At 41.3% G+C, this 15694-nt stretch overlaps 1 protein-coding gene across 2 annotated transcripts in view; it reads right to left on the bottom strand.

Moving 5' to 3' along the window:
• Positions 1-9687: 9687 nt before the first annotated feature.
• The window catches only part of lrfn5a (leucine rich repeat and fibronectin type III domain containing 5a), a 180577-nt gene continuing 174570 nt past the window's right edge, over positions 9688-15694 (bottom strand). For both annotated transcript variants that reach the window (XM_049595358.1, XM_049595359.1), the window contains exons 9-10: positions 13300-13573; positions 9688-11690 (exon numbers count right to left, since the gene is read on the bottom strand). In XM_049595358.1, coding sequence (XP_049451315.1) covers positions 10749-11690; positions 13300-13573 — 1216 coding nt within the window. In that variant the 3' untranslated portion in view covers positions 9688-10748. The remainder of the gene's footprint in view (positions 11691-13299; positions 13574-15694) is intronic.

The raw sequence follows: 15694 nt of genomic DNA, 5'->3' as shown, positions 1-15694 counted from the left end.
CGTAAACCAGGACGTTACTGACATACTTCTTAAGAGAGGATTGCGGATGTGGCTGTATGAGAGAGGCAATGGTAGCCCTGAAAGGTCACAGCACTGCAACTTAAGAAAACACGTGCAAATTTAAAAAACATTTTCATCAATTTGACAACACGTGCGCAGCATTTAGAAAACGCGCTGCAAAGACCACAACACAACACATTGAAAAAAGCGATGCAAAGACCACAACACAACACATTAGAAAAAAGCGATGCAAAGACCACAACACAACACGTTGAAAAAAGCGATGCAAAGACCACAACACAACACATTAGAAAAACGCGCTGCAAATAGACCGCAACACAACGGAAGTGTTTCCGGGGGACACCTAAATGTGATGCACACGTCCGGTCAGGCGTGTTGTTGACGTGGATTCAGCTGCAGCCCCGGAGCATAAGCCCCTGACGTGACACGAGCCTCTGGCTTGACGGAAGTGCCCCTAGCATGACGGAAGTGCCCCTAGCATGACGGAAGTGCCCCTAGCATGACGGAAGTGCCCCTAGCATGACGGAAGTGACGTGTTTTGCTGGATAGTATTGTCACGGTCTTTGTGTGGAACTGAGCTCGCAGGACACAGCATCTCAACGCAGTAGGTTTCAGGTAAGCTAACTGGAATAAACTGGCACAAAATAGCTATGTTGTTTATTCTGTGACCGTAAGAAGAGGTCCCTGGTGAGTGGCGAGGGCAGGGCTCACCTATGGTCCCACCCGGGCCTGACCTCCGCAGCCCTCCGACATGACCTCCGCGGCCTGGACAGATGCTCAATGTGATGCACACGTCCGGACAGGCTTGCTGTTGACGCGGATTTCGAGTCACAGCTCAGCAATAGTATCCAGCTGCAGCCCCGGAACAAGAGGCCCCTGACGTGACACAAGCCCCTGGCATGATGGAAGTGACTTTTCTCTTTTTTTTAAATAACTTTTTTAAGTAAAATTGCTTAGCATAGCGTCTATGAATTGATGAATTGTCCATTTATTTTACCTTTATTTAATCATACAAGTCAATTTTGTTTTTTGTTGTTTGTTTTTGACCACCACGCGATGTTCAAACCATCAATAAAAGAAGCAGCGCTCAGTGGACGCTCCTTCTATATTAATATTCATATGCTTTGTTAACTACGACCCTTATTCATTTAGGTCGGACCTTTCAAACTACAAATATTTCACCATTCAATGTGAGAAATCAATGCTAACATTCAAAAATAGCTGTTACCATATTTCGTGTGTAAGTGTGCCTAATGAAGAGACAAAAGTCACTTTGACAAACTTTATTTACAAATTTCCACAAACAATATCTGATGGCCAGTCCACTTCTCCTGGCAGCCTGCAAGAGACAGAAAAGACGATGAGCACATAACTTCAAGAAACAAATCCAAACTTCACCACTGTATTTTTTTTTGTTTAGCATTTCAGCTGTCTTTTAGCCAGATTGAAGGCTTTGGGTCTGTCACTCTGCTTCATTTAGTGTTGTAACGGTCTGACCTCTGCGGTCCTCTTCGCTCCCTTCACCCACACTTGAGCACCCGTTCTGGGATACACAGTGTCAGCCCGCCCGACCTGACCTCCGCGCTCCTCTCCGCTCCTCTCACCCACACTTGAGCATCCGTCCAGGCCGCGGAGGTCATGTCGGAGGGCCGTGGAGGTCAGGCCCGGGCGGGACCATAGGTGAGCCCTGCCCTCGCCACTCACCAGGGACCTCTTCTTACGGTCCCAGAATAAACAACATAGCTATTTTGTGCCAGTTTATTCCAGTTAGCTTACCTGAAACCTACTGCGTTGAGATGCTGTGTCCTGCGAAGCTCAGTTCCACACAAAGACCGTGACAATACTATCCAGCAAAACACGTCACTTCCGTCATGCTAGGGGCACTTCCGTCAAGCCAGAGGCTTGTGTCACGTCAGAGGCTTCTGCTCCGGGGCTGCAGCTGAGTCCGCGTCAACAACACGCCTGACCGGACGTGTGCATCACATTTAAGTGTCCCCTGGAAACACTTCCGTTGTGTTACGGTCTATTTGCAGAGTGTTTTTGTAATGTGTTGTGTTGTGGTCTTTGCATCGCTTTTTTCAATGTGTTGTGTTGTGGTCTTTGCATCGCTTTTTTCTAATGGGTTGTGGTCTTTGCATCACTTTTTCTAATGTGTTGTGTTGTGGTCTTTGCAGCGCGTTTTCTAAATGCTGCCCACGTGTTGTCAAATTGATGAAAATGTTTTCTCAATTTGCTTGTGTTTTGTCTTTTTGCATGTGTTTTCTTAAGTTGCAGTGCTGTGACCTTTCAGGGCCACCGTACAATGGGCTTTTTACACAAATTAAACAAGGACAATTGTTTCCCCTCTCCTCCTATCGAATGACTCTGCATCGACTCGGGTTCCTGTTTAAATATTCACCTGATGTCTGTTGGCGTCATCCGCTATTGTAATTTAAAACCAGTGAGAGGACCTTAATGTGATAGGAGAGCAGTAGTGGGAGTAATTTTAGTTTTAATCCCACAGGAGTTCCAGTTTGGATCTCACTCTCTTTAATTAAATAACTTTGTCAGTATAAGACACATCAGTTTTATTGACTTCATTATTAATAATTTAACCCAGAGGCCTAACAGTGAGAGCCCACCACCACCACCACCGCTGAAAAACAGAATAAACACTCAAATATGCTCATAAAGGTTAGTAATGATTCTCCATCAGTTCAGTCAATTCAATTTACTTCATTAAAACGGCAATGTCTGATAATTGAAGTGAGAACATCCATTTGCAATTGCCTGTCAGAACTGTTTCATGTCAAACAATTTTCAGCGATTTAATTGCAAAGTGAATCAATTTCCTGCTTTGATGTTAAGTGATACTGACTTCACACATACTGGCTGTGGCCCCCAGGTCGCCTTGTAACTGTAGGTGCTGGTCTATGATAGCAGACTGTGATGTTCATGATATGCTGTGCATGTGTGTCATCACTCTGCACCCACTTATTGCTGTGATCACAGAGTATTAAGAGGAAGAGATGTTAAGGGTGGGGTTTGGGTTTAAGAGTAATTAACTCTTAAAGGGACAGTTCATCCCCAAATCAAAAATACTTATGTTTCCTCCTGTAGTGTTGTTTATCAGCCTAGATTGTTTTTATGACTGTTGGGGATATTGGTAGTAGAGGCGTCTGCTCCAAAATAAAAGAACTAGACAACCTGTACCCCTTTTCGACAGTCATGGCTTGGCTTGGCTTGGTTTGGTTTGGTTTGGTTTGGGCCATAGTCCAGCATTGCAGGGATTTGCAGTTCCTTTAAAACAGGGCTTCCCATTTGAGGGTGTGTTTTTAACTAATGACAACCTGTCTTGAGTGATGATGTTAAAAAGCAATGGGCTAATCCACGGCTAAAGTCCCCTGTTGTTTTTCCTGCGTGTTTTTCCACAGCAGGGCAGGTAATAGAAGAGGTTTACCTGTTAGAGGTGAGCTGTTGGCAGAGGTGCAGTAAGAGCTTGTTGTCTGCTGCTCTTCATCAGCATCTCACTGTGGCTGCTTCTGCTTTCACTTTCCTCCCTGCTGTACTATTAGTCTTTTCTTTATGAAAAAGTGTCCGATCAATAAAATTTATCTTATCTTATCTTTGTTCTGCTAATTTAACAATCACATTTCATTTCCTATAGATTCTTCACAGTAAAAGTCCTGTGTTACTTTGTTATATAAAAACTTTTATTGTGAAGCAGCAAAATAAGGAAATGTTGAGTTGTCAAGCAGCAACTTCACACAACTTCTAGGACGGTTGATAGCAAACATGAAACAGTAAAATGAAGCAGATATCTAAAGTAAACAACGGGCACAGGTCTCACTCCCACCTTGTTAAATACTGAAGCTGACACTCGGTACAACTGCTGCAGTATAAAATGCCAGATATCGGCACAGGGTGGGTGAGGGAACAGGTGGTTGAGTCAAACAAACACCAGACTCTCGCCCAGGAAGTTAGTGCAGTTATTTGAATGATGATGTAGTTAGCGAGTTCATGTAGCAAACAATGCTAGTGATGTATGCCACATTATGTCATATTACGTTAGTAGCAAACAAACTTATTTTAAGCCAACCTTGATCATTTTTCCCCATATCTGACCACATTCTAAACCTTAACCCAAGTACACCCTAAAACTTTTTTTTTTTTTACATTCTAAACTTATTTTGAAAAAGAATGTAAGCATTTAATGAGCATAAAATGTACTGTATTTTTTGTGAAAATGGAAGTTTATTTTGAAAAGACATGACACATGTATTGAGAGTTGACATGCCGTCCCTGATGGTCCAAAACAGATGCAGGAGGGGTCATATTTTGATGAGAGGAGCCACAGACCAAGTGTCTGTATTGGAGAAGTTCTGAGTGAGAATTTGTAGAACAAGCTGGAACTCCAAAATACATTTGAAAAACCCAACAGCAATGTCTCTTTCCAGAAGTCATCACCTAAGAAGGAAGTATGCATCTACTGCTAGCTCACCTAGCACCACTGAGCTAGCTAATTAGTGTTTACATCATTCACTGTTATGAGACCATGCCTTTCAAGCTCTGTGTAACTGGGTCATGATTTCTGGAAAGAGACATTGCTGTTGAGTTTTTCAAATGTATTTTTTTGGCACATTGAGCACCACAAGCCGAGTGCCATCTAGTTCCATTATACTGGGAATAAGGCAAATATTTCCATGGCTGATATCTCCAACACTCGGCAACTCACACCAAAACAATCTCGACTGATAAAAAGCACTACAGGTAAGAGGAAAAAATTGTATTCTTGATTGTGGGGTGAGCTGTGCCTTTAACTAGTGCTTGATTTATTCCCTTGACTTGATATGGCAATAGCTATATGAGAACTTTTACACTTAATAAATTTGATTTAGTTCAAACAAACTGGTGCGTTTGCCATTTTGGTTTTATTTGGTCTGGTGTGAAAGCTGTGCCAAACTGCAGTGCAGACTGAACAGCCACAGCGGATTGGCGTTGGTCCAATCAGATGCCGGAACGGACCATTTGTGGTGTTAAAGCAAAACAGACCGATCTCAGTGTTTTGTGATGGCATATATGTGACTGAAAAAGCTAAATTAGTATTAAATCCCTCCGTTGATCATAGGAACTGTAAAGGATTAATTGATTATGCAAGATGATTTTGTAACCATGGCAACACATATGCATGTCAGCAAGTGGGAGCTGAGATTTTCCCTGAAAGAGGAGTGAAAAGGAGCTTAAACAGAGTGTGCTGTGCTTCCACTCTCCTGTGTGTATTTTGGCAGTTCCTCAATAGAGCGTGAGTGAGTAATTACAGTATTGCTCTCTGATATTATGGGTACAAAACACCTCTGTTTCAACCTGTCCTTCATTATTTATGACATCTGTGGTCCACTTCCACTCTAAACAAATAATGCTCATGATCAGTTATCACCAGGGAAGATAAACAAACACACAAAGTGCAGGAAAGTGCTGCATGAGTTGCTGTCTTTGTCCAAATGAATCCATGTGATGATACAGGACACAGACTGTCTAATTAATGAGTTACCTGTCATTTAATAAAACATAATGTTGACTCCTCTTTTTTTTTAATACGAAATATGTCCATGTGAACATGAAACAGAGCACAACCAAAAGGCAACAATCTATATTTTGTCTTTGTTCTAGATCAACTGAACCAAACTGAAGTTGGGTACAGTGGCAGATCTTTCTATAGGTGCAGGCTGTTCCCATGAACTAATAAATTGTACAAATCCCATGTATTATGAGCCAGTAATTTGTGCATAACCAATGTGTTCTGGAAGGCTGTGATCACATGATCAATTCATTTAACATCCTCACCATATTCCTTTTCTTAAACCCAACCACAATAACTTTACTTGCCTAAACTTAACCTCAGTAGCATTACGTTCAAGATGTCACGTCATTCATGGGACGCTAATATAAAGATATCATACAAACTGTTGTGTATGCATTTTGTAGGATATCATACAAATCGCTCTATGAATACGCTGTTTCCATTTTTTCTACTTTAACTACCAGCTGACATCAGCTTGCGACAGATATCTTTATAAGCTCGTCTGCTCCAGGCACACTACTGCAGGTGTTTACATTATTTAGCCCACACTGCTACATGTAGCTACATGCTAACGTCACAGAAACATGTAATTTTGATTGCCAGTTTTGTTAATTTCTCCCCAATTGTGTCATTCCCCGGCTGCAAGTACACTGCTACATGTAGCAACATGCTAACACCAGGGAAGCTTGTCGTTGTGTTAATGTGTTGTTAATTACCCCCTGATTTCAGATCATATTCCAGATGGAGCATGTCTGGTTGTGTTTTGATGGTGTTCTTATTGATTTTTCACAGTAGAAAGCACCACTGTTCTCCGTTACAGTCGTTCTGCAGTGACAGTACAGAGATCTAGAAATGCTGACCATTCAAAGCTTTTTGAGAAGGGGTCTTAAAGAAACAGGCACTTCTGTCTCAGACAGAACGTGAATCCAGGTGTTCTTGTACAGACAGTATGAGGAAAATAAAGTTTTTTCTTTAACATGAAAACATTTAAAAATGGTTGTAGGAACCCAAAATACAAATGTGAACCTGAAAATGTGCATAGTAGGTTACCTTTAAGCTATCTGGCAGTTTATTAAGAAGCTGAGGTTAGCTCCACCTTGACCAGCTGCAAAATGAATGATGCCTACATATCAGCGTACCACAGATAATAATCCAGTGACAGAATAAATAATATTCTGAAAAGTGGCATTCTGCGTAATGAATACTGATGTATTTTTTGTTAAATACCATAGTGTTGTTTTAGACTTGTACCTTTGCATATGCACAACAGCATGTTTCCATTAAATGGAGTGAGTAGTAGCTCTTGTGTTACAGTGAGTGCCTTTTACTTTACAAGAGTGTTGTATAAGAGAGTGAGAGCATATGGAGAGATCAAGTCCTGCCCTCTCTCATGTTTAGCTTCTGTTCCACTGTGCACGACTGTGTTACTCAACAGGTCCATTTTCTACTACTGCTGTGGACATTAACGTTTGAATATATCATCCTTTTAACAAAGATAAAACAATGATTATTTTTGTAAGCACTTAAACAACAACATATCCCATGAGTCTTCATCACTGGCGTACTGTCAGGGCCTCATGGGAGCACTTTCTCTGAATTGTCACACTCTCCTAAACGTGTTTGCAGTCAGGGAAGAGTGGGAGGTTTGGAAATGAGATTCTCAACTCCTAAATTAACAGCCAGACACTGTGTGTGTGTGTGTGTGTGTGTGTGTGTGTGTGTGTGTGTGTGTGTGTGTGTGTGTGTGTGTGTGCGTGCTCCAGGTCTAGGGTTTCTATCGGAACACTGATGCATCAAATTACAAAAAGATGAAAGAAAATGTGAAACTTCAATTGTTTTAATTAAAAGTACCACATGTCTGTTCTGATTTGCAGCGAGAAATTATTTTCTGCTATCTCAGTAGAAAGTTGTGCTGGAGACACTGAGCCTCCTCACTAATATCTGTGGAGAAAGGTTCTTACTTTGTGCACAAAATAAGTGCACATGCAAAATTACCATCGAGTAGATGACACCTACGCAATGCAGCAATTTTGTTATTATCATCGTTCTATGTTAGTGAATCAGAATCTAATTCTAAAATGACAAGCATGTGCATGCTATTTACAGTCAGCATACTGCCATGTCCCCATTTCTCTATATATGGAAATATGTCCCAGCCTGATCCCCTACAGTATGTTTCTCATAAATATCCCTGGAGCCAGGAAAACGATGGTGGACAGATCTCTAACCTGAGAAGGTATCGGGTGACAGCAGTGTGTCTGAGGCCTTAGATGCCATTCCAGGGAAATGCATATCTGCAGCCAAACTCGTCTTGGCAGCCATTCCTCAATCTCTTCAAACATCTTATGGTGGTCTCTGAAGATGCACTCTTTCCTGAAGGCACTGGCTGCAGTATCTTCCAGCATGCCTGTTAATAGGCAACCAATTAACCAGTTGGCTCTAGGGGCTGGTGTTTGAAATGAGCTGTATACAAGTATATTAAACAGTGCATTGGACACTGCTACTGCAATTGTCAGCATCTCTCTGTACTTTTCTCTCACATATAAACGTACCAATTAGCATTGGCTACATAGGTGCAATTCCATGACACTAGAAAGTGGTGAAAGTAGCTGATCATTACAGACATTTCAATATCAACATTCTCATATACTCCATAGAAAACTAGGGATATTTTAATTATGAAAATTATTGATGAGGATAAAATGGCATCTGTTTCATAGGTATCTAATACATTTGGCCAATGCATTTGTAAATACATTTTGTTTAAATCTATCAAAACCTTTTTCAATCATTTTAATAAGCCATTTAGTTAAAATACATGCACTTACATTTTCTAAGACAGCCTGGTCTTATCATTTGTGTTATCATATGATTTTAGGTTAATTCTAAATTAGTCATAAATTTGCAGAATACGCAAAATTCAGGTAAGAAATTATTGATAAATCCCAGATTTGTGTGTGAATTGTTCATATGCGTGATTAAAGCACAAATCTGTGTGTACACACTGCTCATGAATGAGGCCCATTAGTACTCCAGTAGGAACCTCATCTTTGCTAAATGTGCAAAGATCACGTAAAAAAACCCCCATTTCCTCATCAAGTAGTATCATTTCACCCCCTATGTAAATACAACATATCCTTATACAATGGTTTGTATCAGTGATCTCAAGAAGTGTGCCGTGTGCCGTGATGCCAATCCAGGTGTCCCGTGGGATTTTGTGATAACAAGACATTATTACTGCAATATTCAACTGGGCCTATACAAAAAGTTATGAATGATTTTTTAATTGACTCTATCAGTATGTTGAGCGCCCCCATTTCCTAATAAAAAGAAAACTCCAGCTAAAAAATGTCATTTAATTTAATTCAATTAAAAAAAGAAATGTTCACAGGAAACCTTTGTCGCCATTTGCGTATAGGAATTGTAAGTGTGTGACACATCAAAAGCCCTGATTGACAGCCAGTGTGAGGGATGATAACATTTTAAAGGAGAAAGCCGTGACTGGGACAATGGATCGCTCTATTGTATGTCGCAAATTGCAACAAAGCAAAGACGACCTACCACTGAATTCTGAAGTCTTATTGTTTCTTATTTTTATCGTCTTATGTCGTGTTAGGAGTGATAACACACGTTATAGAAGCTATTGTGCACAGATATATTTACAGGTGTGATGTCTTATTAAAATACACACACAACAGTTCATTTGGTAGCTAACAAATTAGCGTCCACTGAATGAGGCTACTAACTTAACATAAAGTCACGTCGGTTAAGACAAATAAAGCTGCTTTGGTTAGGTTTAGGAAAAGAAACATGATGATAACGTACCTTAAAATGACTCACACAGTTCCAAATACCAGTCTCCCGGGGGAAAGTCCTGTGTTTTGCAACCCATCGTCACCCTGCCTCATAACACAGACTACATCCCTCTGTACTCCCGTCAGCGAATTGGTCACATGATCACAGCCCTCCCAAATACTGGCTTATTATTATGTGGAATATAAACACATTTTGGTGCATCACTTTTGTCGGTATCCATTTGGACAGTGCATGAGCACAACCTGACACATAAAACACATTTCACATTTACAGTTTTCATTTTATCCCTTTTTATTTTACACAACATAACAACACAGTACATGTTGTCTTTTTCTGTACAGAAGCCTTCTGGGAGCTTGTGACCAACGTCAGTGAAAAGCTCACAGGGTTTTTATGTTCTTTTTTTTTTTTTTTTAATTCTTCCCTTTAAAAAATATCAATTTCATAAGAGGTCCGTTAGTCTTCATGTGTCACTTTTTGTCTCAGTTTGTGTCTATTTGTCAAGAAACATCTGTACTCCTCAGTAGGTAAGAAAGGCTATGTGTGAAATCTCTCTCTTTTCCTTTTGTCTGTCCCCTCCGTCCTAATCCCTCGTTCAGGGAGCATGGTGGAGTCCTAAATCCGGTTATATCATCTGTCAGAGGGTCTGTTAGTGCAAAAGAAGGCACCGACTGCTTTTCTCTTGCCGCGTTATGGAAACACACTTCCTGTGGGCGTGTGAAGGTAGGAATGGTGTGCTTTGCAGTTCTTGTATTGTTTTTTTTTTTAATTCCTTTTTTTCCTGTTATAATTCCCTTTTTGTGGTATTTTCAGATAAGGTGAGTGTGAATCGGGAAATGTCGTGGCGAGCCCATTGTCTTGTTTTGTTTTGTGCTATAAAGTGGAACAAATGAGACAACTCGAGGACGCTACGAGACAAGACGAGTTGTCCACTCGCTGAATGACCGACTGAAAAAACAGATAGGAAACTGTCAAAGTGAAAAAAGCTGTAAACTGAATACAAAGAAATGTGGAGAAACAATATGAAAATAATAAAAAAAAGTCTGAAAAAGAAAAAGTATGCTCACGCTTTCACCCAGAAACACACAGTCACCCTAAAGGTTCCGACATGAACACACACACTGTACACACTGAAAACGCACATCCTAAACGGCAACAACACACACTTTCATATGTCACAAACACACCTTAGCCTCCACTCACACACCCCGAGACAAATTTAAACTAACACACACACACACACACACACACACACACACACACACGCAAAACCTCAGACATACACTCATACAAAAGATAAACAATAATGGATAAACCAAAGTTTATTTCATGGTTGCTGTCTCGTTCCAGTTCAAACTGTACTTTCTAAGATCCAGTCTGAATCACACCGCCCTTTGTCCGAGTCTCCATCCCCGTCTTTTGGGAGTAGCATTCCGCTCATTGATTGGCTCCTTTTGTTCCGCAATATGCGCCCTATTTTGGGTGCTCCTCCTCCCTGATTGGACGAGTGAGTCTTTGAGCCTCCTTCACTGAGCGAGTACCTCCTCCTCGCCCTGCTCCTCCCCACCTCCTCCGCGGGGAGAGTCTGGTACTTGGCGGAGGAAGAAGCAGAGGCCCGGGGAGCCCTGCGCAGGATGGGCGTCTCTCTAAATCGGATGGAGGGGACGGGGCTTGGGGAAGCAAGAGGGCTGGAGAAAACGGAGTGGATGAAGGGAGGCGGGGTTTGGTTGAGAGAGGTGGAGTTGTTGCGGTTGGTGTTGAGGTTCTCCAGAGGGGTGGAGGGGAGGAGGGCTGAGGAGGCGGTGGAGAAGGAGGAGGAAGGAGGGCGAGGGGAGGAAGAGGGGAGGTTTTCAGGAGTAGCCGAGGTGTTGGAGCAAGCTGAGCCCGGCTTACTCGGAGCGGGCTTCCGCTTTGGCTTGGTTAGTGAACCGCTGGTGCCGGTGGGCGAGGAGACGGCAGCTTGAGCTCTCTCTTCACCCACTTTCTCCCGTTCCTCTGCCGCAGCTGTTGGGCTCCTGGCTGCCCAGGGCTGGCTGAGAACTGACGTAGCCGTGGAGCAGTCAGGCAGGGATGAGTCGGACGACTGAGTCATGGTATCCTTGCCCCCTCCTCCTCCTCCTCCTGCCCCGCTCCTTTTCTTTGTGCCTCCTGAGAGGTCGTCTAATCCGATTGAGCCGTGTTTGGAGGAGCTGGGAGTCACAGTGCATCCCTGTGACTGCTGCCCGTTGGTCTGTGAGTGAACGTTGGTCATCGACAATGAAACGCCTTTTCCCCCCTCACCAGGGTTACACACCTGAGGGGAAACACAGATGGAAGTAATGAGGGGCTGATTTTTTCTTTCAAACTAAAATGTTTGCATATGAACTCTTCCATGTATAACAGGGCCACACGGCCAAAAATACTCACTTTTTTTCATATCATGTAATAAAACAATACAAGGGGAAAATGCCCTGATAGGTGATTTACAAACATGAAAAATTACAGAGAATTATATGAGCTGCTGACAAAGAATCTATTTCAATAAATAAATGATACAGGAATGAACATAAATGTCAACCTTTTTCTGTCTAGATCATTGTAAACACTGCTGTGTGAAATGTTTACAGTATTATTACATTTGATACACTGGTTAGAAACAGCATTGTTTCTGTCTTGTAATTGGTTGTTTGAATCACTGCCATGCAGTACACTTACTGACTGTGCTATACACATTTCTAATTTTCTTATCAAGGAAATATTCTTTTCCAATCTGTGTTATGGCCTTTGTTTCTTAAATTGTAGCACGTCTAATAATGAATACTACCTCACGTTGTTTCAATCATGTTGACACACAGAGTCTGAAACTTTCATTAAAGTTTTTGGAACAGGTTCAATTTTTTGTGTATTTCCTATCTGTCAAATGGTTTTGGAAAGATGTTTGAGCAAGAAGCAGTAACCTGTGGGACACACATCCTCAACAAGAGTGACTAACAGGGTCCACAGTATTATTTCATAACTCAGACACCCTACTTTCAACATGATGATGATGAGGAGGATTTAATAGATGATCTGGACAACACAGAGAGAGACAGAGTTTCAGTGTGGAGACACAGAGGACAGGAAGAACAGTTTAGCCCCTTCAGGTAACCTTGGTGCTAGAAAAAGTGGCAAATGTGTTTTTTTCATTTTGTCTCGTATTGAAAATTTTCGCAACGAACGGAAAAAACAAAATGCATCAGATTTTTATCGGATGACCAATTACAGCATTATTTTAGTTGCCTTTTATGCATGTAAGGAAAGAAATGAGACACAAATTAAAGTCTACCATTGCATGATGTCCACTAGTGGATGGTAAAATTACATATTTAAGTCTGCTCTCATTTCGATAAAAAAAAAAAAAAAAAACAACTTCTTACCTATCAGATTAGTTTGTAATAAAGGCATTTTACAGATATTCCTGAGGAGCTATTAACCTTTGCCCTTCTTAATTTATAATGTGTGTGCAGATGTTTTAACTTCGCCCCACCGACAGTGTTTTTGCACCCGACCATTTCTAACTTGTAGTATGAGATAAGTTGAGGGTCAAAATTATGATTTACAGGCAGGACACCGTACCTTATGTAATAAAATGTACAAGAAAACAACAAAAAAGGTCTAAATTTAAATTTACTTAATATCTCCTCCTTTTTCATTCAAAACTTTAAATTAAAAACTTTTCATTTCCACGCGGCAGTGGGCTTCTATAGAAAATCAATGACACTGCTCTACAATCCAACTGTATGCTCAAAATGTCTTGTCAGTTAATCAGAAGTAGACCATGCTAGCATATGTCCATCATATGCAATCTTCCAACATAATGAAAAGCTCTCTGCACTTTTTCTCTCTCTTTTCAGGCCGGTGTAGATTAAGCGAGACAGACCCACCTTGTACCGTATCATCAGGATGATGATGAAAACGAGCACCGAAGCCACTATTATCCCTCCAATGATGATGATCATAGTCCCGCCGAGGAACTGAGACTGCATAAAATGACACCTCATGTACTCTGACTCGGTGGTGAATTGCACACAGCCGACCACACGTGTTGCTGTCAGGGAGGTGATGACATCATCGTAGATGGCCAGCACGCAGAGGTCGTACTGGGTCCCTGCTGCCAGGTTGTTGACCAGGAAGTTCTTGCTTGATGGGGGGATCATTCTGTGGCAGAGGAGAGAGTCAAACAGGGAGGAAAGACAAGAAATGTTTAATCTTTGAGAGCATCAGCAGAGTAGACACACTTTGAAGAAGAACGATGTACAGTGCACAGAGGAATACACTGTTACTGGGCTTTGGATTCCCACTTGAATTAATCATTGTAGACCCCTATGTTCTGAATATCCTCCAACCATATTAATTTATATAGTCTTACATAAGGTATTTAAGTGTTGCTTGTGTCATCAGTAATGTAATGGGACATTTCCATGGCTTGCCTAAGGGCCAAAGAATTTCAATCTTGAACAGCCAATGCTGTTTCCCTTACCAGTTAAACAATAAAACTTAAAACAACTCTGAAACCCTACCCTCTCTTCCACTGTCATTTGCCCAAAACAGACATAATTTGACCTTTTCAGTTGATATGATGAACTTTTTCCTTATTTTCTTTCATATATGTGTTACAGTGTTGGATGTTGATATTAAAAGTGGCCAGACCATTCTGAATACTCTGTTTCCACCTTTATTTTTCCTACTTTTGAGATGAGCTTGTGACAGATTTCTTTATATGGACATCTGTACATACACTGCTACATGTAGCTACATGCTAACAACAGGAAAACATGCAATCTTGGTTGCCCATATTGTTAATTTCTCTCCATAAAGATTTTGGTTTTGAAGCTTTCACTGGTGATTTTTCAAAGTAGAAAGCAACTGAATATTTTGTTGTAGTCATTGCCCCAGTTGAAGTGATGGTGCAGAGATGCTGGCTGAAAGGGCAGATACAGAAGAGCTGGATATGCTGGCCAATTAGAACAGACCAGGCCGTTTTGGGAAGGGGGCTAAAAGAAGGTGCCTCAGACAAATTAAAGATGTCCAATATTAAAGGTGTTCAGCACAGACAGTATGGGGAAAATGAACATGTTCTTAATCCAAAATACAAGTATGAACCTGAAAATGAGCAGAATTTCAAGAAATAAAAGTAAAAAAAAAGTCCTGTGAGTCCTGTGACCCACTGTTGATATAAAATTGGAGATTATAGCAGATTTGATTAACTCTCTGAAACCTTACATTATTTGCCATTAGACTGTACAAGTGTTAGCTAAATTCCTATCTAACAGTAGGGGGCACAGGCATGACTCCAAGAACTCCAGCATGTGATAACAGCAAACATATATGCCCAGTGCTTCCAAAGGCCTCTAACAGGAAAAAAAAAAGACTACAGCATGTTGCTGAAAGATGAAGAATGTAGAAAAAAATAATTAATCCAATAGTTAACAAGGCAGGAAGAATGGAAATGATAAAGAATGAATGCACTCAGCTCCACTGTGTATAGTTGGATGCTGAATCCTCAAAAACAAAAACCCAGAAGTCATCAGCGGAACAGGAGACCAATTAGATGATTTATTATTGCACGGAGCAGAAGAGACGCCCTTCCTTTCTCAATCAGAATCAGCTTTAATGGCCAAGTAAGTGTAACCTGACGCGCCAGGTGGTTTAGTACAAAGAACCATCTGAGAAGATGTAATTAGAAACTGTTTGGAAAAGGGCAGGCACTTTCAACAAATACTCGGCAGGTGATTGGACGAACCATCTGTCTATTACCATGTATCGAGGAAGCTGAAGCCAGTCTGGAGAAGAGCGAAAATGTATCTCCATCAGGAAAAGCCTGCAGTGCTGTTTTTTGCTTGTGTTTCAATGAAGAAGTACTCTCCTGTTCTAATATAACTGCTGCAGATGCTAACCTTTGTAGGAGCTGCCATTGTTGTTTTGAAGGAACAGTCACCTATCAGTGTCGCCACACACACCTAAACAATGCCAGCAGCCTCTAGTAGCTCCTCACTGAATGCTGATTGGGCTGAACCATGGCAGAGTTGGAAATTAGAACCTGCCACTTGCCAAATGTGGAGGTAAATTTGACCAGTGGCGGGTGAATTTGTTCTATTTACGAGCCACAGTGGTGGGTAAGCAAAGGGGGTATTCAACAAACGACTAGATTGTTCCGTGAAACGTTAACTCAACCATCACGCGTCCCACCTAAATAGTGTTGTTAACTTCTATCCTATGCAGCTGTTGTCGGGTAAAAGTTAGCTACGTCTTATCCTGCATCTTCTTGACCAGTCAGAG

The sequence above is a fragment of the Epinephelus fuscoguttatus genome, linkage group LG14 (genome assembly GCF_011397635.1).
Source record: "Epinephelus fuscoguttatus linkage group LG14, E.fuscoguttatus.final_Chr_v1".
In the NCBI taxonomy this organism is placed as follows: Eukaryota; Metazoa; Chordata; class Actinopteri; order Perciformes; family Serranidae; genus Epinephelus; species Epinephelus fuscoguttatus.
The sequence above is the reverse complement of the archived record's forward strand: the minus strand, read 5'-3'. Positions and strand labels throughout refer to the sequence as shown.